Source organism: Chanos chanos, chromosome 5, assembly GCF_902362185.1.
Source record: "Chanos chanos chromosome 5, fChaCha1.1, whole genome shotgun sequence".
Classification (NCBI taxonomy): Eukaryota; Metazoa; Chordata; class Actinopteri; order Gonorynchiformes; family Chanidae; genus Chanos; species Chanos chanos.
In genome coordinates this window covers 37,910,232-37,937,044 of record NC_044499.1, presented here as the reverse complement: position 1 = coordinate 37,937,044, position 26,813 = coordinate 37,910,232, and the positions used below count along the sequence as shown (strand labels likewise).

General features: G+C 41.3%; 1 protein-coding gene across 1 annotated transcript; it reads left to right on the top strand.

Annotated features, from left to right (window-relative positions):
* Positions 1-1,399: 1,399 nt before the first annotated feature.
* Positions 1,400-24,766, top strand: mkxa (mohawk homeobox a). Its single transcript, XM_030775820.1, has 6 exons — positions 1,400-1,575; positions 4,061-4,220; positions 6,066-6,219; positions 8,247-8,585; positions 24,017-24,043; positions 24,573-24,766. The coding sequence occupies exons 1-6, from the start codon at positions 1,400-1,402 to the stop codon at positions 24,764-24,766; spliced, it is 1,050 nt and encodes a 349-aa protein (XP_030631680.1).
* The last annotated feature ends 2,047 nt before the right edge of the window (positions 24,767-26,813 follow it).

Here is a 26,813-nt window from a genome sequence, read left to right as displayed (position 1 = left end):
TAACTACAGTCTCCGCACCATTCCCTTTAAATTGTCACCTGTATTTTGTGTCTGATAGCTTTGATAAAGGTTTCCCACATGAAACCTCAGTAAGTAGGATCAGTGGGATATAGGGCACCAATCAAATCAACGCCGGTCAATTTTAGCAACAGTTTGCACTCACTATTATTATACGTTGTAGTCGGATGGAAACGGTCCAGACAGAGTTCTCACTGGGGAATACTACTGCGCCGTCTCCCAGTAGCCTCCCCCTACCGGGTGGCGGAACCGGCATACAGCATTCACTTTATGTTCGCAGTCTGAGCCACTGTGCTAGGAAAACATGAGACGGGTGCCGTATTCAGATTCCCGGGCTTTCAAAGGCAGAGCCGTAGAATAAAGCGCAGAGGCGAACGCGGTTCGTGTGGTTTGCGCCTAGGAACTTAGAACTGGAACATGTGAGGGAGGAATGGGACACTGGCAACCGGATTACACTTCACAGAGAGACGCAGGAGGGGCGCAGAACAGGTAATGGCAGTCAGTTCACTTTCACAAGGGGTGTTTTGTGTGTATGTGCGTTGACATGTAGTAGTTTACTTTCAGACAAATGTCTCTGTCTTAACACCCCTGACGTCCATCTGAGGAGACGTTATTACAAGATGAGCACAACGCTGTTCTGTGCTGTACAGCTCATGACTGAAATTACGAATTCTGTAAACGTAACGATTTGGTGTGATTCGTTGGGAAACCATAAACTTCATAGAATTAAAAGGAACTATTTGACAGAATAGTGGATATCACCCCGGTGACAGTGGTTTCGTTTGTTAATTCTATTAAATAATATAAAAACAGACCACAGAATTCTGTAAAAAGCTGTAGCTTACCACATTTTCAAATGACTAAATTTTGTTACTTCTTGCAAATACTTTTGCAGTGTTGCTTTATTCTCGGAGCTTAAGGCTCATCGGATATTTTGGATGTCCTCTCGACAGCATGAAATAGCTTAAGGTTCATGACACACCTTCAAACCATTAAATTTACACACCAGACTTACGGTAGATCTCTTTGTGCTTATTAAGTTAGCCTTGGCCCGTCAGTAACCTGCAACACATGTGTTTGGAATTGTTTTCGCGGAGTCAATGTTGTGTTTGGGTGCTGAGAGTCAGAGGACGGTTCTATGAAATATGTCATAGCTATGAAAATAAACTCACTTCGCGCACGCTTTTAATCACGAGCTCACTGAGATGTCTCTGCGTGTGTTGATAATACGCGGGTTCGTGCTGATTTCAAAAACATCTTCTCCTGTTCTCGTTTCACAGGATAGTCACCAGGACATTGCGCACCGCCTTCAGTGATTAAAGCACCTAACCGAACAAGTGCCTTTTACGCAGGACTGAGAGATTTTTCTTATCGACCAAAGATGAACACAATCGTGTTTAACAAATTAAGTAGTCAAGTTTTGTTTGAAGAGAAGGCGAAGGAGGTGGAGAGGAGCAGCAGAAATTATTTGGAAGTGATCGATGGACAGCATCCGGACCTTCTCGCCAGCAACCAAGGAATCAAAGACAGCTCCGCCATCCGACACAGACGAACTGGGTAAGTCTGATGCTCCTTTATAGGTGTAATTTTCCCAGCATAAAGCTATATTAATTAAAGCATTTACAGTTAGAATACTGGAGAGCTTGGACACCACTGGGATGTTTGGTTTAACTGCAGAATGTAGCCATGTGAGTTTTATTTATGATGCGTACTTAACCAACCAATGATGTCAAAAGAGGGAACTCGCTTTATTCTGGTAGGCAGATTAATCTGTTCATAATTCGTTCCACTTCGTCCCCAGGTGATGAATTTCATTAAGTGTTTCCGCTATATAAAAATGTTTAGATCATAATGTGTGATATTAAAACGAAATGTATTTGGGTAAAGTCAAATTTAACCCCATTTGTCATTTTAATTTGTCTTTATGTTTTGTGATGTTATCGGTGCGTGTTTTGTATTTTGTTTCACGGTCGCGTTAAAAAGCATAATCGAATTCAGTTGAATTAGCCTGTACTTAATATTTCAAAATCCTTTTCCAAGATATGTATAGTCTTAAGGATTAGACCTCGTGTTCTAAGTTTTATATGTATATTTTCTATCGGTACATGCAAGAAAACATCAAGGTTTGGGCGTAAACTGCAAGAAAGTATTATGTTTTTAGTCTAATCCCGGTGTTGAAATCTGCAAAGCATATTCATTTGGCTCTAATGTCATGTTCGGTAGCGTATTTAAAACACGTCCGGATCTGTTTCTAATAAATAAACATTTCCTTCAACTTCAACATGTGTGGTCCAGTCGATCACGGATATTTTTGTAATGAATGAGCGAAAAAAGAATCATGTCCGTTATTTATACCCAACCCCCTTACTTCAAATCCGAAGCGCTCAGAGCGCAGCGCCTAGACCGCCCAAAACTGTTTACTCTTAACGCGCGTTTTATTTGCATGCAGCACAGTAGCCCATTATACGCGCCGAACGTACAGCAACATCAGACTCAAAACGCGATGCTCTGTGAAATGCTAGTCAACTTGTGCAAACATCCTCCGTTGCGGGTGCAGCACCGTGTGCGCGAGTAAAAGGAGACACTAGGATAATACAATGGTCATGCCGGGGTCGCCTCACAGGGAGTAACCTATCGCCGCTAATGAAGAATATTAATGTAAATACCGAGGTGTGTGTCGTCGATATCGAGAACAGGGAGTCAAAATGTTCTTTGGGTTGTTCATACAGATCTAGGTTACAAGGAAAATATTTGCCGAACGTGAACCTCGGGCGGACTTGAGGTTTGTGGGGAAATATGTAACATCTGCAGTCGGGTTTCTTTGGAAGATAACACTGGTGTATCACGACACCATACTGACATCTACAGGTTCAAAGAATTTTCCTACCTGAGAGGAGATGCATTCTTGCATGCATTCTTAGATTTTAAGCAAACTTTAATAACAACGTTTTACCTTCTGTAAGAAGTGTAATTCTCTCCTATGAATCCTCAACTAAAAATAAAATAATATATTTTTCGTTATAGGCAATCTCGTGTTGCCTCAAGTAGGCTACGCCTTGTGCTTACAAAGTGGCCTCGCACGCATAGCAGACTTTGATGGAGTTTGTGACAGAATCAGCTAACGTGGGTGTGAAATTGAATGTTATTATTTGTTTAATTGCCCCGTTTTCGTGCTCTGTGGTAGGAAAAGCAGAGTAAGGCAAACATGCAGTCTGTGAGCCGACTCTGTCCCAAAGTCCTCTGCCTGACGGGGTTAATTACAGCGCGTTTAGGCAACAGAATTACACTCTCCAGAATGGTCATTTCACCACCAATCACGACTCCAAATTACTGTGCGCTATTCATCATAAGTAGGATAAACGCTTACGCCCAAACTTCAGCAGTTTTTTTTTCTTCTGCAACATAATGTTCTCGTTAAGCAACGCATAACCTCCACATCGGTTAAATCAAGATAAACCGAAATAAAACTGAAATAAAACTCTGCTGCTCTTTCTTTCTTTCATTCTTTCTTTCTTTCTTTCCAGTTGTCGTCTTTCTACTATTGTTTTGAGTAGACATTTACATTGTTGTATCCTAGATGAACTGCACCTTCAGTATTCAGTTGGTTTCTAAGGGTAATGGGTTTTCTTCATCTCCCATAAATATCCCACATTTTTAAACATTAATATTATTTCTTTTGCAAAGACAACGTAACCCGACTCATAGACAGTGCCATATTGATCGAGCCTCGATGACCAGTCTTATGGGAAAGGGAGATGGCACGGTCTTTCTCCAAATACAGAAAAATTACAGTTACTTTTGTAAAACGCCGTTTTCTCTCCCTCGGTTTTTTTTTTTTTGTAATTTATTTTTCCACGTAATTTGGGAACAACTCGAAATGAAATCTACAATAACAATTTAAAAATCATCGTTCACTGTCAGATGGCATATGGATTTCACGATAATGATTCCTGTCTTAAATGTAGCGTAAAGTAAAATAAATTGTGAGAAGAAATGAGTAGACCTGTTAGTGTCTAATTCAATAAATTATCCACTCCCGCAGGTCTCGTCAGAACGGCGGCAAAGTGCGGCATAAGCGGCAAGCCCTACAGGACATGGCTCGGCCTTTGAAGCAGTGGTTGTACAAACACCGGGACAACCCATACCCGACCAAAACAGAAAAAATCCTCCTTGCCCTCGGCTCACAGATGACTCTGGTCCAGGTGAGAGCGCTATTCACGTTACCATCCTCCGTTTTACCTGTGTTATCACAGACCAGACAGATGACGTAACTGGAAAGTTTTAAAACAGGCCTAAGTAGCGTTCAGTGCGATTCAGTGCTGGTTATTTGAGTGAAACTGGTGGGTGTTCAATTGTTCTATTCCAGAATGTGCAATGTGAATACTGTAAAGTTACATTTTGTGAAGAGTGCTCTGTGTGTGTGTGTGTGTGTGTGTGTGTGTGTGTGTGTGTGTGTGTGTTTGTGTGTGTGTGTGTGTGCGTGCACCCAAACATCTTGATTCAAGGTTGTGAAACTGTCAAGAAGTATGTCTGGTTGAATGTTACCCCTGCTTGATGGTGTGGAACCTAATCTGGTTTTAATATTCAGTCCAACTGACCATTTGTTTCAAAAAACGTGAGCACACACACTTCACTGACATGAGTTGAAAGGTCTTCGTCTGTATTATGACTGTGTGGGTGGTCACACATCTGTTGATATTTATGCTGGGGAACACTTAATGTTTGCAGAGACCTTGTCACCATTTTCACTCTTTCAGAGAAACCTCTGCTAAAGACAGCAGACAGATCATTTCAAACTACTGCTCTGAATCAGCAATCCGGATTCCTCATGTGTCGCAACTACACAGCACTGAGAACTGTTATATTGTTTATTCGAACACAAACACACACACACACACACACACACACACAAACACACACACACACACACTCACACAAACAAAAAAAGTGCATGTCAGCTGTGCATTACATCACAGCTAGGCCTGGATTCCTAACAGCATAACTCTCCTAGAAACATGCAGGCTAAAATAATTATTTCCTATTCAATAAAAACTGATTTTATGGCCAAATCTGCTTGTTTTGTTTGGACCAAACACTTCTCCTAGTCAATCAGCCTCAAAATGACTTGCAGGTTAAAGCCCGAGGAGGGAAACCACAGAGTCTGGTGGACTTTGCTTGCTTTAATCCTGCTTATAAACTTCAGCTAAACACAAAACCCCTCACAGTCCGCTTCCTACTCTGTCCTCCTACCTCAAGTCTGTCACATTGCAAAGGCATGGGATTAATTCTCCGCTGTGTATTTCATTAAGTCTTTTCCAAGTGGAATATGGAGGTTATTGGGAAATATGATAGTTAAGAAAAGATCAGACAAGTAAAGAGGCCCTAAGATAAATAAATGGTTCGGCACAAATAAGTGTTCTAGCACACGGCTGGCCGGACTTTTTCATAAGCCGCTTGAAGTCTATTGGGCATGAAAAGTTATTCTAGTAGAACATCTGATGGTCCCAGTTCTCTGTGAAATGGAGAAGGCAGGGATTGAGTGTCATTTTATTGCGTAAAGAAAGACAGCGATTTGGGGGGAAAAAAAAGAGAAGTATTTTTAGGCGGGTGATGGCGGAGCCCAGAATAAGCGCGCGGGCTGAAGTCGTCTCAGATGGAAACACGCTAATGAAACGTTACGTTCACAACACTTTCCAGAGCTGCTTATGGGGCCTAAAATGATTCCAAATGGCTTTTTTTTTTTTGAAAGGCTTTGATAATGGCTAAGTGAATAAAGGTGTTTGAATGTATGTGTGAGTGTGTCGTCTCACCTCATTTAGGTGTGTGTGTGTGTGAGTTTTTGTAAATATAAGATGTTTCACAGTGGACAGCCTTACTGTAACTATTATTAAGCTAACAAAGACGCAATGTTTAGTGGGTTTTTTTTTTTTTAATGATCATCTGTATCACTGAATGAATGTGTAGGTGTTTTAAATGTAAGCATTAACAGAGATCTCTGTTTTTCCTGTCTTTCCTCCAACCCCTGTCTTCCCCTGCCTGCGTCCCAGGTGTCGAACTGGTTTGCAAACGCTCGGAGGCGGTTGAAGAACACTGTGAGGCAGCCGGATCTCAGCTGGGCTCTGCGGATTAAACTCTACAATAAATATGTTCAGGGCAACGCAGAGAGACTCAGCGTCAGCAGTGATGACACCTGTTCTGAAGGTGAGTAACACAAACACACACACAAACACAAACACATGAACTCTGTATCGTATGTTACTTTAGGTATTATTTATGGATTTATTCTGTATTTTTCCCTTGGCATGTGTTCAGAATATATCTGGCACAGTCTGAATGTGTGCTAGCTGATTTTTAACTTGTTGGACCTTAGTTACAGCCGTGAAGTTTTTGTTTGTGTGAGCATGTCTGAGTCTAAGTGCTTGCATCTGTGTGTCTGTATCTGTAAGAGTCCATGTATATTTGTGTCCCTGATCACTCTGTGTTTAAGTTTACTGGACAGACGCGTAGGCTTACACATGTACTTACACACTGTAATTCACACGCTGTGATGGGACATCAGGACCAAACCACTGTTTGAGTAAACACTTTCCTTCTCTCTCTCTCTCTGTCTGTCTGTCTGTCTGTCTGTCTGTCTCTTTCTGCCTGCATCCTCCAACTTTCCCTCTCTCTCTTTGTGATTAACACTCTTGGCCATCATGCCTCAAGTACCACAGGACACACATGCACACCCACACACAGCGCACACACACACACACACACATACACACACACAGACTTTGTGGGTTTCGGCTGGAATGTGCAGTCTCTGCATGTCACTGTCTCATTCTCCTCATTTTGTCCCTTGTCCTCTGTTGTACCTTCCTCTGCACAAAAATTATTTCTTTTTCCCTTTTAACTCCTCTACTCAAGGACAAAACAGCTCTTCATCCTGAGGTTGTCACAAAACCATGCTCTTCTTAAATAGTGACTCTACATTATGGACCAATTTGTAGTATCTGTTGAATTACTCATTTGAACTGAATTACATAGTTTTTGTTTAGTAATGACTACATGACACATAAATCAGCACTGTACAATTGTATGCGTGTATCGTGATTATGGTGATAATACATTTTGTAAAGTTAAAATGTTCCAAAATTTCTCTGGGGGCAAAGCCGGTTAGATCTGTGTATTTAATCCCAATCCACTGCTCAGCAAACGATGGCCAATAGTAACATAAAAAAAAAACCTGAGAAAGAATGCCAGATTAGAATTCCAAGTCTAGACTTACTAATCCAAGCTGTTCTTCATTATACAAAAAAAAAAAAAAAAATCCAAATTCATTTATTGGAGCTTCAAACCTTGTTAGTCACACTCGCATTCCCACTTCGTCTTTTCGGCTTGTAGCGGAGTCAATAGAGGACTTGTGCAAAAATTTCGCTCACACGCGCTTATGAAGATTCCATCTCTCTGTAAATATGAAGTTCGCATAGGAAACATTAAGTCATACAGCCTCCCTCCAGTTCCTAAGCAACCGTGCAGTTAGTCCTCTAATGTGTTTACTCTGGAGTCTGTCTGTCCAGGCCGACCGTCAGAGGTGATACACTCTCAAATAAACCTCAGATAGCTGCCTGAGGAAACGGGGCTAGTCAGACGGTAAAATGAGCATGTGGTTCTGATATGTATAAGTTTTGATTATGATTTGGCTGGTACTGAGTTAAGTGTGGACAGGCCTGAACGAGCCTGCCAGAGACCTGGCATCCATACAATCCGAATGCTTCGGCTCTTCCCCTTAATTTCTCCTCCTGGGAGGAAGTTGCTTTTTTTTTTTTTTTTGTTTTTTGTTTCTTTTTGTTTCTTTTTGCGGCATTGAGTTATATCTGTTTCTCCTGCTTTCATCAGGTGGAACTGATATTTTAATTCAATCACAAGCCTTCAGGGGGAATTCGGTGATGAGTACGGGTAAAAAGTGTGTGTGATGCGAGTAGGAAACGGACCCCCATTAGTTCCGGCTGACTGAGATCCTTTAAATGCGAGGCTGATGCACTGCCAAGGTGAGGTCAAGAGAAGCTCATTTTGAGGTCTGATTTTTGTTTCTCTCTCTCTCTCTCTCTCTCTCTCTCTCTCTCTCCCCTACTCTTTCTCTCTCTCTCCCCCTACTCTTTCTCTCTCTTGCTCTCTCTCTCTCTCTCTCTGTCCATCTTTCTGTCCCTTTTGTCTGTCTCTTGTTCATCTCTGGCTATGTTCAGATGGGGAGACAGCAGCCCACGGTCAGGCAGGAATGGCAGAGTTCAATAAACCCATGTACCAGAGTGTCATAAAGAAAGAGGGCAGTGCCGTAGGGGCGGGGCTTAGGGCCGCCGCCGAGGCCGCCTCATTGGCCGAGGACTACGTCTCTCCGCCCAAGTACAAGAGCAGCCTCCTGCACCGCTACCTGAACGACTCGCTACGTCACGTGATGGTGGCAAACGGTGTCATGGATGCTCGCAAGAGGAATCACTCAGGCTCCTTCAGTTCTAATGAATACGACGAGGACCTGCTGTCCCCGTCGTCATCGGAAACCGAGGCCAACTTCGTCTACCGCGCCGGTAAGCTTAACTGCCACAATCTGCATTTCTTCCTTCATTTTCCCCCTTTTTTTGTCATCAGCCACCTCCTGTGAGGTTCTGTTGTATCATTTTAGTATTGGCTGAATGCATCTGATTGCTGAGTTGCAGACTCTCTGTTCCCTCTCTGTTCCACTACTGCTGTGTTGCTTTTGGTTATCTCCATCTCTCCAATTCTTTTTGTTTCTCTGGCTCTCTCTCTCTCTCTCTCTCTCTCTCTCTCTCTCTCTCACACACTCCCTCTATCTCTCTTATCTGTCCCTTTGCACACACACACACACAGACACACACACACACACACACACACACACACACACACACACACAGATTTGTATGTGCATTATTTTTATCTAGTTTCATTTAGCTTGAATTGTGGACAATACCTTTTTTTATGATTGTGCCTGAGAGACATGCTATGAGATTGTAAAACTTTTAATATTTCTACCTGGTTTTGCCCCAAAAAATATCAGTCTGACCAGTCATCTCTTGGTTTCCCTTTTTTTCTTTTCACTCATCAACCACACACTTTCTTTCCCCCTCCCTCATGCCATCTCTTTCTCTCTCTCATTCTTCTGCTCCCATACCCTCTGTTTCTCTCTTTCATTGTCCTTCTTCCATATGCTGTCTGTCTTTCTTTCATACTTCTTCTCCAATACCCTCCCTTTCTCTCTTTCATTCTCTCTCTCCTATACCCTCTCTTTCTCTCTTTCATTCTCTCTCCCATACTCTCTCTTGCTCTCTTTCATTCTCTCTCTCCTATACCCTCTCTTTCTCTCTTTCATTCTCTCTCTTGCTCTCTTTCATTCTCCCTCTCTCAGCTGGAGTGGGGGCTCAAAGACGAAACACAGTAACATGCCCTCACATTGCACACTGTAAGACCAGGCTTTGATCATGACAGAGTTCATGAGAACAAGACACGGGAGGTGTGTAATGTTTGAGTGTGTGTGTGTGTGTGTGTGTGTGTGTGTGTATGTGTCTTAATGTCCTTATATGTGGTTGTGTGTGAGTGTGTCTACTGCAGGATGTGTGTTTTTGTGGCGTTGCGTAAAAACAGTAGCATTCCCCATTGAAAAATGTGGGAGTGTTTGTGTGAGGCACATAACTCATTCCATGTCTGTGGTCTTTAAACGGAGCAAGCCTGTAGCCTGAGGAATTTCCCCAGAGAGCTTTGTGACACCGACGTGTCATATTAACCCTTCTTCTGATCTCCTCTCTTCTCTCCTCACAAATGTCAAATAACATGTTTTAAACCGTTTGAGCTCTTTTAGTTCCATTTCTCAACATGGTTGCTATTATATCATTGTTGTTTCTAACAGCGCAGAAGTTAACAGCGAGACATTAAAATCTGTTGTATGAATGAAATGTCCAAATATTTCCGATAAGCTTTCGGTCTAAAGAACTTTTACACTCAAGAGGGCAACTGTATGCTGAAAAGTAATTAAACACTTTAACAATTTGAATTATTTTCTAATATTTGTCTTGTGTCATGTTTTGTAAAAGTGCAGACAGGTGTTCTTTTACATGCTCAGTGCCTGGATTTGGATGACTTTGAGCTTACTGACATACTGTTTCATTAAGCTAACTTGAGCACTGGATACAGCTGCTCAATCAATGTCATTAGTTATAATATTCTAAACCAAAGATTCTTCTCATTTTTCCAAACTGTAGAGGTGAGTGTAGACTAACCCTTTTCTTCACATTTTTTCTTACCAGTTACAAAGACTTCATAGGACCGTTAAAAAAACCAAACGAAAACAGCAAAACAATTGACTAAAAGATTTTGTTAAAAACGATTAAAAGATTTTAATCAGAAAGGTGTCCAAAGTACTCCCTGTAACTCTCTCAAATTGAGTCAGTTAAATTAATGGGTTCACTTGGGTACAGTTCAGAAAAATACCACCAAGTATTAATTCAAGTAATTAATACAACTAAGTTTATTTAATTAAACCTCACAAGTTTCCACTGCTTGAGTATCACTGCTCATGCTTCAAAAATCTGTCAGTGCAAACACTACATAACTGTTCCATTATTATTATGCTATTTTATGAAATGCAATTGATATACATATAACTAAACACAATGTTTATATACCATTTATTACATTGTAGTTACATATGACTACAGATTTGTTTTGGAAATGTTTATCTCTGGCATGTGATAATCTTTGATAGAAAGATTTACGGTAGTCAGAAACATTTTATGAATTTGAAGGGGTTCTCCCTTTTGATGTGATAGTTTAGCTTAGAAAATTAATAGGTGTGATTATGATACTGGTCTGTTGAAAAGCAAGGCACACATATTCCCTCTCACAATTAAGAAACTAATGTTTAATGTTTAGTTTTTTCAAAGGGTATTTAAATAATCATGCAAATGCCAAAATGAACCCTCAGAAGTGATGGTTTATGTAGTGTCTCCAAATAGGTTGGATCCTATGAACATTACTCATGACCAGTTATCAGTGATGAATGCATTATCATTAGTAATACTGTCTGACAGTTGAAAAGGTGAGATTGAGAGTGTCTCTGAGGTCAGACTATCATATCTCTTTGCTCTCAGACAGTTGCTCAGGTCAGAACACTGTGTCTTTGTTCGGGGAAGACTTCAGAGCTGATAATAATGTTTGCAGCATTCTCCACAGGAGCCTTCAGTATTAGAGGATCGCTTTGGGACTCCTTCTTCTTGCCAGTGCAGTTGGGGGAGTTACTTTTAGCTTTACTTTGTTTCATTTTGATTTCATTTTGCCGTCTCTTGCGGACAAATGTGTTTTACATTATCTCGGCACAAACGGAATGTGAACTCTTGTCTGAGCTGAAGAGCGAATTGTGAAATGCTCCGGTGATCTCGACCGTTAACAATTCTCCTGGTCAAACCTTTTAAAACTTCTTGACCAGAACAGGAACATAAGTCTGTTTGCATAGACACCTGCTGGGAGGGAGCAGGAGAAATAGAGGGAGTGAGAGAGAGAGAGAGAGAGAGAGAGAGAGAAGAATGAATATGACAATGTGAGTGATGCTGAGACTTAGATGGTTTAAACAAATATTTGCGTGACTTTTGTGTTGATTAGAGAGAGGTATTCTGTTGTCTCCAAAGTAAATGTCATTTTTGGCTGAGGACAGTGGTGACCCACCTGGGCTGTGTTGGTAAGCTCTTTAGGGTGTTGTGTGTGGGAGAGGTGGTCCTTTTCCAGCCTGCTTCACAAACCTTTTCCGCCTTGAGAGATTGTGCTATCTGAGACGCTAGCACCTGCTAAACTATCATCAGTTCTGAATCTGCACTCAATCCAAATAATTAAAAAAAAAAAAAAAAATATTAAAATGATTAAAATGGAAATTGAACTCATCATTCGATCATGTTTCCAGTTCAGAAGAAAGGAAGGCGCTAAGCTTTGAGGGTTTGCATCATTTCCTCTAAGTCTCTCTCTTTTTTTCTACGACTGTTTTTCAATGTCACATTCCGAAATATTTTTGTACTGAAGGCATTCCTCATGTTTCATGTCTGTCACAGTAGAAATTTCCGAGCGGTGTGGGTTTTTAACGGGGCTCTCTGGCTGTCTGTTCTGAGTCAGCCTCAAGCTAACAGTCTCAGCTCACACACCTTTAAGTTAAAGTGGCATCTCGGAGTATCAGAAGACCACTGGTTAAACTGGAACCTAATGGGACATTTGCTGAAGATTGGAAGCATTCTTTCCCATCAGTCCCAGACTTTCATCTGCAGATCAGACATGGCATAGGTATAAAGTTTATTAGCCCGACTCAATTTACCCATGGGCCTCTGATGGAAAACCAGAAATAAAAAAAAAAGTAAAAAAAAAAAAATTAAAAAGAAAACCCCAACAGGCATTTCATAGAAAGTAAGGAACGGGAGAATTCCAGGGGCACATGCCAGGGAATTCCATGCCAAATGACTCTTTAATGGGATATTAAATGGCAGGAATCTTGTCGAGTGTTTTGCTGTCATGCATGGTACCAGATTTAAGGCTGTCCATTCTGATGTAGATCACTGGGAGCTCTGTGGATCTGCTAGGTCTCTGTGAAAGCGGCGGAGACAGACAGAGTACACATATTCTCCACAGTTAGTTGGTTGAGGAGTATTTTCTCAGGTGGTGAATGTGGGAAAAAAATCATAAGGCTCTCTGTTTTTATTTTAGATGATCTGACCTTTCTTGATCATTCATCCATGAATGTCTGTTGTCTATACACTGTATGTAACATCCTGTTACCCAAGAGTTTTGATATAATTCAAACTCAACAGGCTGTGCTGTGGTTTAGCCTTTGGCAGTTTCAGTTAATATGTCATAATGTTTAATATTAATAATACCACCTGCCACTAGTCTTTTAAAGAAATAATTCATCAGCGTGAGTTTTATTGTGAGATTTATCATGAGATTGCATATTTCAGACATTATCGCATACGGACTCTTGGCTTTTTTCACAGTCATTCACTGCAGTAGTTTGAGGAATGTACGAACAGGCAATATAACGTGTAAGAGTTCCCTTCACCACCTGTTATGTGTAACTTTAATTTCAGTCATTATTATGTTGTCACAGCTAATACTGAGTGGTTTGCTTGTCAAGTGCAGTTAGTGTTTCATGTGCTGCTATCTATAGCCTGCACTTGGCTCTTAATGAGACACTAGCGTCTTTTAAATTAGTCCTGCAGACACAGCCAAGTCAGTGAAATTACGACTATTGTCTTTCTTTTTTTTTTTTTTTTTGCAATTGCTCCATCATTTCTCTTTAAAGACTTTGCTTTTCTATTGTTCCATCACTAGGCAAAAGTTACCTCTTTTGCCCAGAGTGAAAATAGTAGATTCGTTTTTATACGTCTCTGTTTGAGAGCAAATTTTTTCTGACATGTTTTTTTTTTAAGGAGAAGAACTCTTTTTCCAATCAGCCATTTTGTGGCACTTCTCTCTGTCAGTAAGGAGCCTCGGGACACGTTCAAACCCAAACTGGGAACGTCACCTGTACTTAAAGCCTGATTGTAGCTCTTTTATTTTTCTCCAAGGTCAGGCAACATTAAACAGGCGACTGAAGGCAAAAATATGTTAAATGAAAACAGTAATGTTTGACAGGACCACGGAGGCTCTTAAGAACCCTTCAAATGAGTTCCTACTTTGTGCCAGTCAGTTACAGAATCCTGGAGACTTGAGCAGCTCTGTGACCTAAAAAAGAACTCTTAAATATCATCTCTCTGCACCACGTAAAAGCCTGATGGTTTTGTGAAAGACACAGACGCTCGGGTGGTATGCTACGGAGCGAGGCAGTTTCCAGCTGGGCCCTGGGAGTCTGGTTTTGCCGCAGGGGCGTCTGAGAGGTGTGGAGTAAAGAGATGTATTTGTATTCTGTCATGATTAGTGCCTCAGGTCTGGGTTCTGTCTGAAGATTGACAGCCAGCCAGAGCTTGCAGCTACCGCTCAAACACAGCGTCCTTTATTACCAAATTTCTCATTGTAATAAATTTCAGATAAACACACAGAAGTCACTCTTATTTGGGTAGCAGCGTGAGCGACACAAACTTTTCCAGCGTTTTCAGCAGTGACTTGCAGCAGTGTGTGTCTTGGTGTGTAATTTTCTAGGACACAGTGACAGGCAAACGTTGTTTGGAGGTAACTGTGAGGGGCAGCACAGGCCTGTGTGATTTAGTGCTGTTCCTCACCGCAGTCGGCAGCAGGACAATGACCTGAGCCAGCTCAGCACTCACTGTGGCCCCTGCAGGGCCAACAATGACAGATAGACAATCCACAAACTGGGCTGTCCCCCTATCAACTCACTGGCCTCCGTCTCACTCTTTCCATCTGTCCTCACCAGAAAAGGAGGGAGGGAAGAATGACAGAGCATTCCAAAAGATGACTGTGGCAGTTGCCAAAAGCTCCTAGCTGTAGATTCAGAAGTTTTAATTCATTAGGAGAAGACTGTTCATTCATCATAAGAGAGCAAGAGAATGAAATTGGGAGAGAGAGGGAGAGAGAGGGAGAGAGAGAGAGAGAGAGAGAGAGAGAGAGGTGGGGGGTGAGTGAAAGAAAACATGACGGAGTAAAAGGGAGTAAAAAGCAAGAAGGGAGCAGGATGACAGATTAGAAGCAGAAAGAGGGACAGAGAATGAGATATTATGTAAAAACGAAAAAGAGAAGGAAGACAAGGGGTGGAAAGGGAAGAGAATATTTAGAGCAAGCAGTGAAGGATTGAAATAGATTGTATGCTATACCACATGACCTTTTGCAGTCAGTATTTAAATCTGAATTAATGTTGTGTTTCTCAACATGTGTCTGTAAGCCCATAATTAGACATTTATAAGGCTGTGTTTATGATTTTGTATATCTGTTTTTTTTTCAGCATCACAAATCTGATTTAACATTGGTTAAGTTCACATAAGTTTAAAGTTATAAATATTTGTGAAGAACTCTTGATATCAGTGCTTTATAATGCATAATGTATGGCATGTAAAAGTTTATAGATACTTATACAGCCTTATGAAGGGGACAGCCATGGGAAATGTTACCCCACTCTGTGTATGTATCAAACATCAGTTAGAGTAAATAGTCCAAGTTGAGCAGTGCATCATGGGAGCTGTCAGTCAGTCATTCTGATGAGGTTGGCTTTCCTGGAGACAAAGGTGTGAAAAGATAAATACTTGGCCCAATGTGTGTTTATGACTGTTTAAGACTGTGAGCAGTCAGAATGGCCAGGACATCGAGACTTACCGTGGGGACGGTTCTGTTAGCTTTTAAGTCGGCAGCTCAGAGACTCAATTCAAACTCCAGAATGACTCACATAATCAGACTCACAATCAAAAAACACAGCTGTACTCCAGGATAACACAGGCCACTGGGTGCGTGTGCAACGTGTGTGTGTGTGTGTGTGTGTGTGTGTGTGTGTGTCTTTGTGTGTGTGTGCACGTGCTATTAGAATGCAGAGGCATAATGAGAACTCAAGAACTGTTTTTTGGAATATCAACAAATGGAATGCATTCTAAAGTTGTTCATGATAGTCTATCTGTTGGACTGGTCTCAAGAGCAAAATGAGAAGCAAGAATGGGGAAGATATGGATATACAGAGGGAGAGAGAGAAAGGAGGGAAGGAGAAAAAAGAAAGATGGTGAAAGGTTGTAAAACTGAATGTGTGTATGTAGGTGTGTGTGTGTGTGTGCGTGTGTGCGTGCGTGCGCGTGTGCGCCTGCGTGTGCGCGCACACGCCTGCCTGTTGTCTGTGTGAGCGAACCACGATGGAATGTCATCGTAATGAATTTGAGTGAACTGAGGAACAAACATGTCATTTTGGTTCTAACTCCAGCGTCAGGGTTTCAGTCCAGAAAAACACTTAAAAATCCTGACAATCACTGTTTACCCTAGACTCAGTGTTCTCTCCTTATGCCCATGGCAAACAATTCGCCATTTATCTCAACGGCCAAATTATCACACAAACACACACACACGCATGCACGCACGCACACACACACACACACACACACACACACACAATCAAGACGCAACTTTTTCCATTTTCCTTGTTCAACAAAGACATAGTTCTGTAATTGTGTTGTTGGTATCAGTTCAGACTCCAGTCAGATCAGGGTTGTATAGTCTGGAATAGTCAAGACATTCTTCTGTCTATTACATACCTCCTGTTTCTGCTCTGCACACCAAATTAAAAAAAGAAAGAAAAGAATATCTTAAATATGTAACTACACTTTTAGTCCCAGCCCAGCTGTGATGTGTTAGGCGGGCTGTACGTGTGGACATCACTGGAGATAGGGTTAGGGAATTAATACGCTTCTAGTCCATGATACCGCTGTTTTAACGTAAGCTTGGTGTTTGAAGTCTGCACGTACTGATGACACAGATAATGGTACTACTCTGAAACATGATGCTGTTATGCGATTACTGTTTAATGTAAGGTCAGCTCTAGCGATAACTGTTTCCATGCCAACCAGCTCTGATAGGCTCCTATCATTCACTGTAAAGGTAATTCACTGGTTAGAGACCAGAGATCCTGCCTAGAGATCTGGCAACGCTCCCCACCGTCCCGTCTACACACACACACACACACACACACATTCCATACAATGAGGCATACATTATCATATAATAATGTTCTTATGTTCATGTACACTTATGGGCATATAGGATCTGATGCATACAGCTGCATTGGTGTCTGTGCACATATATTCTATACATGCAGACACACACAGAGATAAAAGAGACTGCTACACCCTATCATGTTTGTCACAGTCCTGCACTAGATTTACACACACACACACACACACACACACACACACACACACACACACACGGCCATGGGTTGGGTATTTTGCATGATGACTGAAAGGCACCACAGTGCTTTCCTTTGGCCGGTGGAGTGTATGTACTGGTGATTAGGCTGTTTACTGTCCCTGGTAAACAATGGGACGAGAGGATGTTTAAACAACTCAAACACAGTTATTATTCCTCCATCTCCACACATTACGTCTGATTCTCATTGTGGCTTTGCCCTGCTGGGTGTGTTTCACGTTCAAGAGTCTTTTTTTATCCTTACTGATAAAAGCGTGACATTTCTTTTTGCTTTGGAAAGCGCTGGATTTAAGTCTTTGTTTGGGGTTGTTATAGTAAGTCACGTACCACACAAATCTACAGAGTCAGTACAAAATGAAAATGTAAAATGTTTATCTAGGTAAGTTTTCTCCTTTTTTTTTTTTTGCATTTTACTGATCTAGAAAAACTTTGATTCAGTAAGAGAGACCAAGAAAGTAAAGGGAAGGAGAGAGAAAGAAAGAGCGTCTCTGTCTACACGCATGATTTACATCATACTGAAAAACCTCACTGGTTTCCCTCTAGTCTGTTTTATTAAAACCGTACTGGACAGATCAAAGCCTGACAACTGCAAGAAGGACAAGACTGCAATTTCCTCTGCACTCTCTCAGACATCACTAACCGCTTCACTTGCTGATGTCTCTGTCCCTCTTCTCCCAGGACAATACGTCCAGTGTTAGTCTCCAGTCAGCAGTCACTATTCACTGAACATTCCTTTGCCCTCAACACAGCAAGGGTCGTGAGAGATTAATGAGGTGAGAGTCTGACACTGTGACAGGAGAAACCAAAGAGGTGTGTGTTAGAGACACATAGTGTGGGATGTGTTTTTTTAACTGGGAAGATCATATCTTTTTAACTGTCAAACTGCCATTGCTCTAGATGCTACAAAACAGTATCTTATTGCAACAGATCCAGAATCAGTGTTTCTCGCTGGTGCTTTAAGTGCTTTGTGGTGTATTTTGTCTGAAGCTTAGATCAGAACCTGCATTCTGTTTTTCTGGACTGCTCAGCTATTTGTCCGCTTAAGCACCGGACGATTAGAGGATCAGCCGGAGCTCAGCTCTTTGCCCTTTTAGCAAAACAAGGGAGGAGAGAGTGAGAGAGAGTCGAAAGATAAATAACAGAGATAGAAAAAAAGAGATACAGTGAGAGAGAGAGAGATAAACAAACAAAAAAGTTGAAAGACAACAAACAGAAAAAGCAGGAGGAGAAAGGGGAAGGTGTTGAGAAGATAACAAAGAAAAGGAAGTCATTGGAAAGCTTCAAAAGACACAGCTATAGAAAAGACAAGTTAAACAGATGAAGGGAGAGTCTAAGTCCGTCACAGAGAAGTAGAGAAACAGACAGCGTGAGAGAGAGACAGAGAGAGAGAGAGAGAGAGAAAGAGCTGTAGGGATAGTAGGATTGATTTTCTGGGAAGGGCAGGTTGGCACAGTGGCTGGCTAGTCAGGGCTGAGTTGGCAGCATTACGCCAATGGAGATGCCAAAGTCTCCTTAACTTCATTCACAGACTCGGAATGACATTATAAAAGAACAGGGTTTTTTTCCTTTTTTTAAAGCCTAGAGGAGGTAAAGAACAAAAAAGAGCCACCAGTGTCAGCTTTTGTCTGTTAACCTAGCAGTGAAATGAATTTTAGCTCGTGTGTGTATTTATATATTTGTATATATTATGAATATTTTTTTGAAGTTGCATAAAGTGTGATTACATTATTGAAGTGAGAGAAGTCCACAGATAAAGAAGTGAAAAGATTTTCGAAAAGACATGTTCAAAGTGCTGTTCTGGACAGCTGCATTTATCATCGAGAAAATAATCTGATGGACCGGTAAGTTGTAAAAAAAAAACCAAAAAAAAAAACATACAGTGTTTAACTGGAACAAAATGAATCTTTCTGTATGGACCTTTTTTTATTTTATGAAATTTTTCCTTAAATCATGGACTTTTCATTGTAGATAGGTTAAAGCATTTTTATTTGTTTGGTCTGATGGAATTCTGAAAGTTATTTCTGAATTTTTCTTTTTTTTTTTTTATTATACAGACTTCTCTTAAGTTTGCTCTGGATAATGAAGGTCTTGATGGACTGTATCAACGTGTTTACAAGCCTTGCTGAATAGTAAATTTGACACTATGTTTTTTTTTACAGTAGAAGTAGACTGGTGTCTTTTCCAGTCTGGGATATTAGTGAGCTCCACAGGCAAAAGACCTGACAGTCTGCCCAGGTTCCATTTGTCATTTACTCTGCTCAAACACCGGATTTATAGACGGATGAATGGACGGATGAATGGATGGATGGGTGATTAAAAGTGTTTTGATGGTCTGATATACCCTTATTACGTCCCTGCTGAGTCTTAATATTGTCTTGATCACTCGTTCAATATGAAAAAACAGACTTGTCAGCTTGACGCCTTGTGCCGTACTCTCTGTTCACTGAGGAGGCAGATGCTTTGGCCAGTGTGAGAAAGAGGAAGGCTTTACCTCTGTTTATGTTTCAGGTACATCACATCCAGTACATTTAATGCCATTTAACCTGTGAAAACTGACTACTGTTAGCATACTGTTAGTTAAAAGATTTGAGTGTATATTCTACCAGCTGGAAGTGTTTGATTTAACTTTTTAAAGTGCAGAAAGCCAGCGAATCAAGCGAAAGACAGAGAAAAGAAAACACTAAATCACTGATCCGTTTCCTTCATGAATAAAATAGAAATACATACATTCTGCTAGCATTGTCAGCTAGACATTCTTTTGGTAGCCCGGCTAGGCTGGAAAAGATAAAAAAAAAAAAAACTTGCTTTTGGCAAGCTAAAATTCTCCCATTTTTCATTTTTTTCCCCCTCTCTCTTTCTCGTTCTTTTCCTACTATGGTGTCCTTCGTTTTCCGGTAAAATCTTGAGATTTTCCTCTAACCTGATTTTTTGCTGTGTATGGTCTTGGGCAGAGCTGTATTTTCCTCTTGTCTGTGGTTGTGTGTGTGTGTGTGTGTGTGTGTGTTTGTGTGTGCACAAAGATGTTTTAGACAGAGACCGAAACATTTCTGTTGTTTTGAACAATGACTCATTTCCTCGTGTGCAGCTCCTGACTCACAGATTGTTGTTAGTCTGGGTCAGGCTAAGGGAACAGGCCAGATGACTGAATGGATGAGCTTTGGTACCTGTGGTTATGGACATCTGGTTCAGGTCAGCTCAGGCGCTGTCTGTATGTATGAGTATGTGTTTGCTGCTTAGAGCCAAGGCTTATTACTCAGCTCACACTGTGTGAGTGTGTGCACATGCGCGCGCTTGTGTGTGTGTGTGTTGTGTGTCGGACTGTCTGTGCTTACATTGTGTTTATTGTGTTTAATCCAGGGCAGCCTCTGGGTTTGTGCTGTGGTGGTGAGTGTGTTTATTGTTGTTTGCTGTGAAGAACAGCAGCAGCTGGTTGTGATGAGACTTAATCAGCCAGTGAGAGACAGGTGCACGTCACTCGTCCTTTCCCCCAGGAAGGTTCTGTCTCTTTTCTCTTTACCTCTATATTTTATCATCTCTCTCTCCCTCTCCCTCTCCCTCTCTCTCTCTCTCTCTCTCTCTGGTTCCTGTGGTGATGGTAAGTGTTCAGGAGTATTTTCGGACTGTTGGCTGCTTGACCAAAACCCATCATCCCTCTTTCCTTTCCCCCTCAGTGACTTTAAAGAGTGGTCCCTGATTCCCCCAGTGTCGGTATAACGGAGACCCAACTCCGTAATGGACCGCTGTTCAGTAGCAAAGAACACATGCTGGAAAAAAAGGGCAAAAAAATAATAAAAAAAAAGGCAGCTGGCCATGATTTAGTGACAATTTATAATTTCTTTGGCAAAGCGGTTGTTTGCAAAAATCTGAATTTTAGATGTTTTAGGCAGCCACGTTTGGAAACAGCAATTGGTAAGCGGCCAGCTCTCCCCGTGCTTTTCAGAGGGGCGGTGGGTACTGCAGCAGCCGCTGTCCCAGAAGAGTGTCCCTCAGTTAATGATGTGTGCAGGAGCCCCCTAAGCCCTACAGGGGGCGTCACACTGGTATGGCCTTTATGGGAGGCTGTCTCAGTTTTAATCCACGTCGGAAATGGAGTATGCAAACTCCATATAGACTCTGTTTCACGCACTGTGATTTTCTGTTATACAAATATAGAGGAACTCTCTCAGTTTTTCACTTTATTCTTTTCTTTTCCTCTTCTTTCTCATGTCTCCCTGTGCCTCTGTATGGATGTCTTGGGGACCTCAGCTCCATATCTGCGTATGTGTATTGTGCTTTGTCTGGTCACATTCAGAGCCTGTGAATGAGTGTAAGGATGTTGGATTCTCGTACAAGTGTTCAGATATTGTTTGGTCTTAAACTTTGTTGTGTTTATGTGTGTTTATGTGTTTGTGTGCATTTTGTATTGTTGTTGTTGTTGTCATTGGTAACCAGCTCATAATACTGAGCTAAATAACAAAAGATCATCCAAAAAAAAAGAGAGAAATGATGGTAATGGGAGGTAATAAGCGTGTTCTCATTATTTAATATGAATCATATTTGAACTCATCCAAATTTCTGCCCTTGAGTTGGTATTTATCGGGCTTTTCGCCTCTTGCCATGGCCCTCCAGCTACAGTCAATACAGAGACTAGTCATTAAAACAGCAAACCTGGAACAGAGGAGAGTATGGAGGGAGAGATACTGTAATAATTTGAAGGTTTTAAATGGCGTCGGAAGGTATGGTCCAAATGCTTGCACTTTTGACATAGAACAGGTCCAGTTTTCAGATTTTAGGAGCAAGAGCAAGAAACATAATTGCATTTGCTTTGGCCTGTCTGTATGAGAATGGTCAATATCTCCAGCACCTCTGTATGTGAGGCCCTCTCTGGCTGAAAGAGACAGAGAGAGAGAGAGAGAGAGAGACAGAGAAAAAGAGAGAGTGAAAGAGAAAAGATGAAGGGAAGATTTGGAGGAATATAAGCAAAGATGAGAGGAAAACATAAAAAGAAAAAAAATCGAGCGAACAAAAAGAAAAAAATATACGAAGAGAAGAAAAGGAAGTGAGAGAATGTGCTGGTAAATGCAGTGTCAAACACAGTTAAAAGAGAGAAATGAAAACGCTTCGAAAGAACATATTTGGAAGGGGTGAATGTGTAAAGTGAGAAAGACAGAGTGATAGAAACATAAACTGAACTAGATATCCACATTGTGGATGAGTGAGGACGTGACCAGAATGCCAAAGGGTGTTATTACACTAAATCCACATATATTTTGTCCTCACATGTACTACATACACCTCCCCCCCTCCCCGCCCCCGCCCCAAAATTCCCTCCTCCCTCTTCTTCTTCTATCTCAGGTCCTAAACTGATCTGAAAATGGTTTGGAAATGGCTCGCTGGCTTTGTTCTGAATTGACCTTTGAGCTGAGCAGTTTTTGAAGCCCAACAGGAACAACAGAATCTGTCCTAATCATGCTTAGGCCGTGGCCTTAGGCTTGCTGGCCTGCTGCTGGTCACTGCACATGTGAATGTGTTTTCTGGGGAAAGAGAGCTTATTCCATCCAGACAGACGTTGTAAATAATTAGGTGCTGTTTGGGCCTCCAGGAGCTTGGATCCAGCTCAGGAATACGGATCTTAGAACATTATGGAATTCCGAGGGGTGGGACCAAGGCGGAACAGGAAAGGTGTAAAGCATGTCGAGGGACTCTGTGAAAAGGATGCGGTTGTTTTTAAGATAGATGGACAGGTGACAAAAGTGTCCTCATAAGATGTTGCACGTGATAAATCTGCGACGTGACCGTGGCTCCCCTGTCTCCGTCTCTGTCTCTGTCTCTGTCTCCATTTGTTGTGAGCGCCTTGGGTTTGTTGGTTTTCGAAAAAAAGAAGGATATGTACCCTTTGGTTAAAGATGAGGGTTAACTCAAAATCATATGTTACGTTGAGATGACAACAGAGGTGGAAAAACAATCCGCTTTGTTGTGTAAGTGGCTTTCTAGTAAGCATCGCTTACGATTTTGTTGTAACGTTAATGTTGCAAAGTATCAAGCTATTCTGATGTGAAGCCAAGTTTCTCCATATGTGGATGCTCCAATCACGCAAACCCCTCCTCGCCACCCCCCTCCCCCACCCACCCACCCAATAACTCTTGTGACCACTCTCTAAATGCCCATTATGATAATTGTACCCAACTGTGCTGCAGTGGTGCACCTAAATGTCTTCTTTAGCGGTGTGTGGCGTATGCTAGTATTCTATGGTATTCTTGCCAACGAATAATCACAGTGAACCATGTTAGCCTATGGTAAACCTAAAAACAATCTAAAGCCAAAAATGTTGCTGATTCCTGGTGAATGTCAGCTATTGTTAGCCATGTTAAGTACATGTCTGCTCTCTCTCTGTTGTTGTTTATTGTCTTTTTTTGTTGTTGTTGTTTGTGTACTGGAATCTCATGCTGAGGTATTGGTTTACTCCCTGTGTGAGGACAACACAAATGGCCTTAGGTCTCTGCAGGCTTATTTAGCAAAAATTAGGGATTACAGTTGGACAGTTGGAGTTCATCGGTATAATGAGTCCATTTTTTCCTCCTAAATCATTTTCATCTGGATTTGCATCTGGAACATTTCCTTCTCCCCGCCCGACGAGTCTTGAAGAATAGATCAGCTGTTTACCTCTCTCCCCACTTCCTCTCTTTCGTTTTCTTTATTCTTAACAGTAATGGCTCTCTGTATTTGAAATGTTTTGGGTTTTGATTAATTGCTGGTGTGAGATGACTTTTTTTTGTTTTATTAGAGATGACGGTGTCTTGCTCAGGTATGCACACACTGTGTTCAGGAATAACAGAGAGGCATGCTGACAGATGTTAAGAGCCACTGTGCTTGGCCCACACACACATGAACTCTCCCTCTCCCTCTCTCTCTCTCCCTCTCCCTCTCCCTCTCCCTCTCCCTCTCCCTCTCTCTCTCTCTCTCTCTCTCTCCCTCTCTCTCTCTCTCTCTCTCTCTCCCTCTCTCTCTCTCTCTCTCTCTCTCTCCCTCTCTCTCTCTCTCTCTCTCTCCTTTTATTCTCTTCTCTTTAATTTTATATCATCTATCTTCGCTGACCCAGGCTAAATAATGAAATCGACCTCTCCCTTTTCTCTTCTATGTGCAGACGCCATGGACCATGGATCAAGTAAATGTGACAGGTGAGTTTGATTTTATAATTATAAAGAATACACAAATAAATGCAGAAAGAGAGACAGAAAGACTGAGAGACAGAGAGAGAGAGAGAGAGAGAGAGAGAGAGAGAGAATTTGTTTGATTCTTTTGTCTTTCTTTGGCCTATCTCCATAAACCTTCCCACTTCTGTGTCTTTTGCATGAACTACAGCGGTCTGTAAAGGCTGCTTTGTACCGTTTTATGTAGCTACTGATGCACTAGTCCCCAGAGAGAACTCAACCCAAATAGTTATCATTCATTTTCAATGGTGCATTTGTTCTAAATCTGCCCTAAAGCTCTGTTAGACAAGCATATCTGTGACATATGAATGGACTGTGAATTGTAATAGCCTTATATGGTTGTATGTTATAACCTCAATCAGTTAACAAAAAAAAAAAAAAAGGAAAGTGTATGAAAAACATCTCACTCAGAATCATCAAAAGACGCCTGTATTAACTTCTATGATATTATTATTTGTGTGTGTGTGTGCGTGTGTGTGTGTGTGTGAGACAGTGGCGCACTGAAAGAGAAGGGCCGGGGGAAAGATGAAACGTACTGGAGAGAGATCAATGCGGCCATGGCCCTGACTAACTTGGCCCAGTCAAAGGACGGAGCATCAGGCACCACCAGCTGCATCATCCAGAAATCCTCACACATAGCTGAGATTAAGACTGTCAAAGTGCCTGTCCTGCACAAGTACTAATGCATAAGAAAAAAAAAAAAAACTGTTCCCCTGAGGCGCACGCGTGCGCAAACACACACACACACACACACAAATAAACAAACAAACAAATGCATGCATACACGCATGCACTCACACACACGCACATGCACGCGCACACACACACACACACACACACACACACACACACACACTCACACACACACACACACACACACAGGAGAACCTGACTTTTCTGTTTGGATTATGTTTTGTTTGTTTATTTGTTTGTGGTACTAGAGACAAGAGGAGGAGTGAGATTTTTGTATTATTAAAAAAAGTAGTTACAGAATATTGATAGTTACCATTTGAAACGAGACACTTTTTGCAATGTTAACTTATTTTGATCAGACTCTTTTTGTATGCCAAAATTTGTATTGTGTCTTTGCCAAAGTGCCTTTGTGTACACTTAAAAGAGAAATTAGCATGTTAATGACCAAGTGCCTCTTAGATCAACAGAACAGTTAGAAATGTAGAAAAAGGGTGAGTATTACTGAATGAATGAACAGATACAGACAGGAACAAGAGATGTAAAAGGAAGTGTATGTTTGCAAGGCGCCTTCTAACTTTTTTTCTGCTCATTGTTTTAACGGATTGAAATAATTATCTTTCATTTTCTGGAGCAAAGATGACCCCAAATAACATCTGCACAATCCTGAGTCATCAACACACACACACACACACACACACACACACACACACACACAGTAAGGCAATAGGTCTGAGCATGTTTTGTCTCAGTCTTCTTTAAAGCTGTGATTGGCCCAATGTTTAGTCTCAGAGTGAGAACCTTAACGGTCACCTGCCAACAATAACTGTGACTGGAGTGATAAGCATTGGCTCTGATACACAGTATTGAGGGGATCCACACCCCTCAGCCTTCTTCTATCACACTCTATATTCACAATTTTGCTTTACAAAGACCCTGACCAAGCATCACATAGGGTCATAAACCACACACACACACGCACACACGCACACACAAACACAGACATCTACACAACCCACTCTTGTCATACACATACATATCCACTGTCCACTCACCTGCACACACATATGGAAAGAGGGAGAGATAATGAAAGAATCAAAGAGTGATAGGAAGAGAGGGAGAAAGAGAGAGAGAGAGAGAGAGAGAGCAAAACAGAGAAAGAAAGAAAGAAAGAAAGAAAGAAAGAAAGAAAGAAAGAAAGAAAGAAAGAAAGAATTCAAGGCTTCAGTAGTGCGTCTGTAACTGTTTGAGATAAAGAGGACCATGACCTAAAGGGATGTTTACGGCTCTGCTATCAATGTTCTATTCTATTAACACAGTTGCCTTCTCACATATTTGCATTGAGAACAAGGTTTTTCAGGGGGAAATAAGAGAAAACCTGCACTCATCCTTTTTCAACTGCCCTTCTCTTTCAGCCTCTCAGCTGGTTAGAATTACACTCAAATTGCTGTTTGCAAAAAAAAAAGAAAAAGGAAGAGAGCGACTCCCATGTTTTGCTTTCTGTCTCAAAAAAAAAGAAAAGAAAAGAAAGTTTCATTGTCATCATCTCTTTTTCTCTGGCAGTAAGCATTTGAGTATTCATTTTTCTCTACATGTTTATTGCGGTTTTGTTCTGTTGTATAGATAAACGTTTTTAGTTTGGTTTTCACCAAAACTGTGCTGCATTAGCGTTTGTTGGTTTTAGGTGAACGGAAAGAATGTCCTTAAACACTTATAGAATATGTTTGCCTCATATATTATTTACATTGTAGGGGACGGATGCCAAGTACACAATGAAGAAAATCAAGAACAACTTTTCTTTGCAGTAAGAAAAAAAAAACAAAAAAAAAACGGTTGGCGGGTTTGTGCCGACCTGCTGATGTGATGTTGTAAGTTACTGTTTGTGTGTCATAATGAACACGCTTCTATCCTTTCACACCAAACAGTTCTTTGTTTGACATGTCTCACCAAGGCTGTGATGACTGAAAGGCCAGTTTAAACTGATTCAAAAAAGCTGGCTGCACTTACAGTCGGGGTAAACTCCTATTAGTGAATGTTTAA

Bases quoted from the DNA above. Each gene is read 5' to 3' on its own strand.
- mkxa (XM_030775820.1), top strand. From the start codon at position 1,400: ATGAACACAATCGTGTTTAACAAATTAAGTAGTCAAGTTTTGTTTGAA. The intron at 6,220-8,246 runs GTGAGTAACACA...GGCTATGTTCAG, and splicing joins TGATGACACCTGTTCTGAAG to ATGGGGAGACAGCAGCCCAC. The intron at 24,044-24,572 runs GTGACAGGTGAG...TGTGTGTGTGAG, and splicing joins GGACCATGGATCAAGTAAAT to ACAGTGGCGCACTGAAAGAG.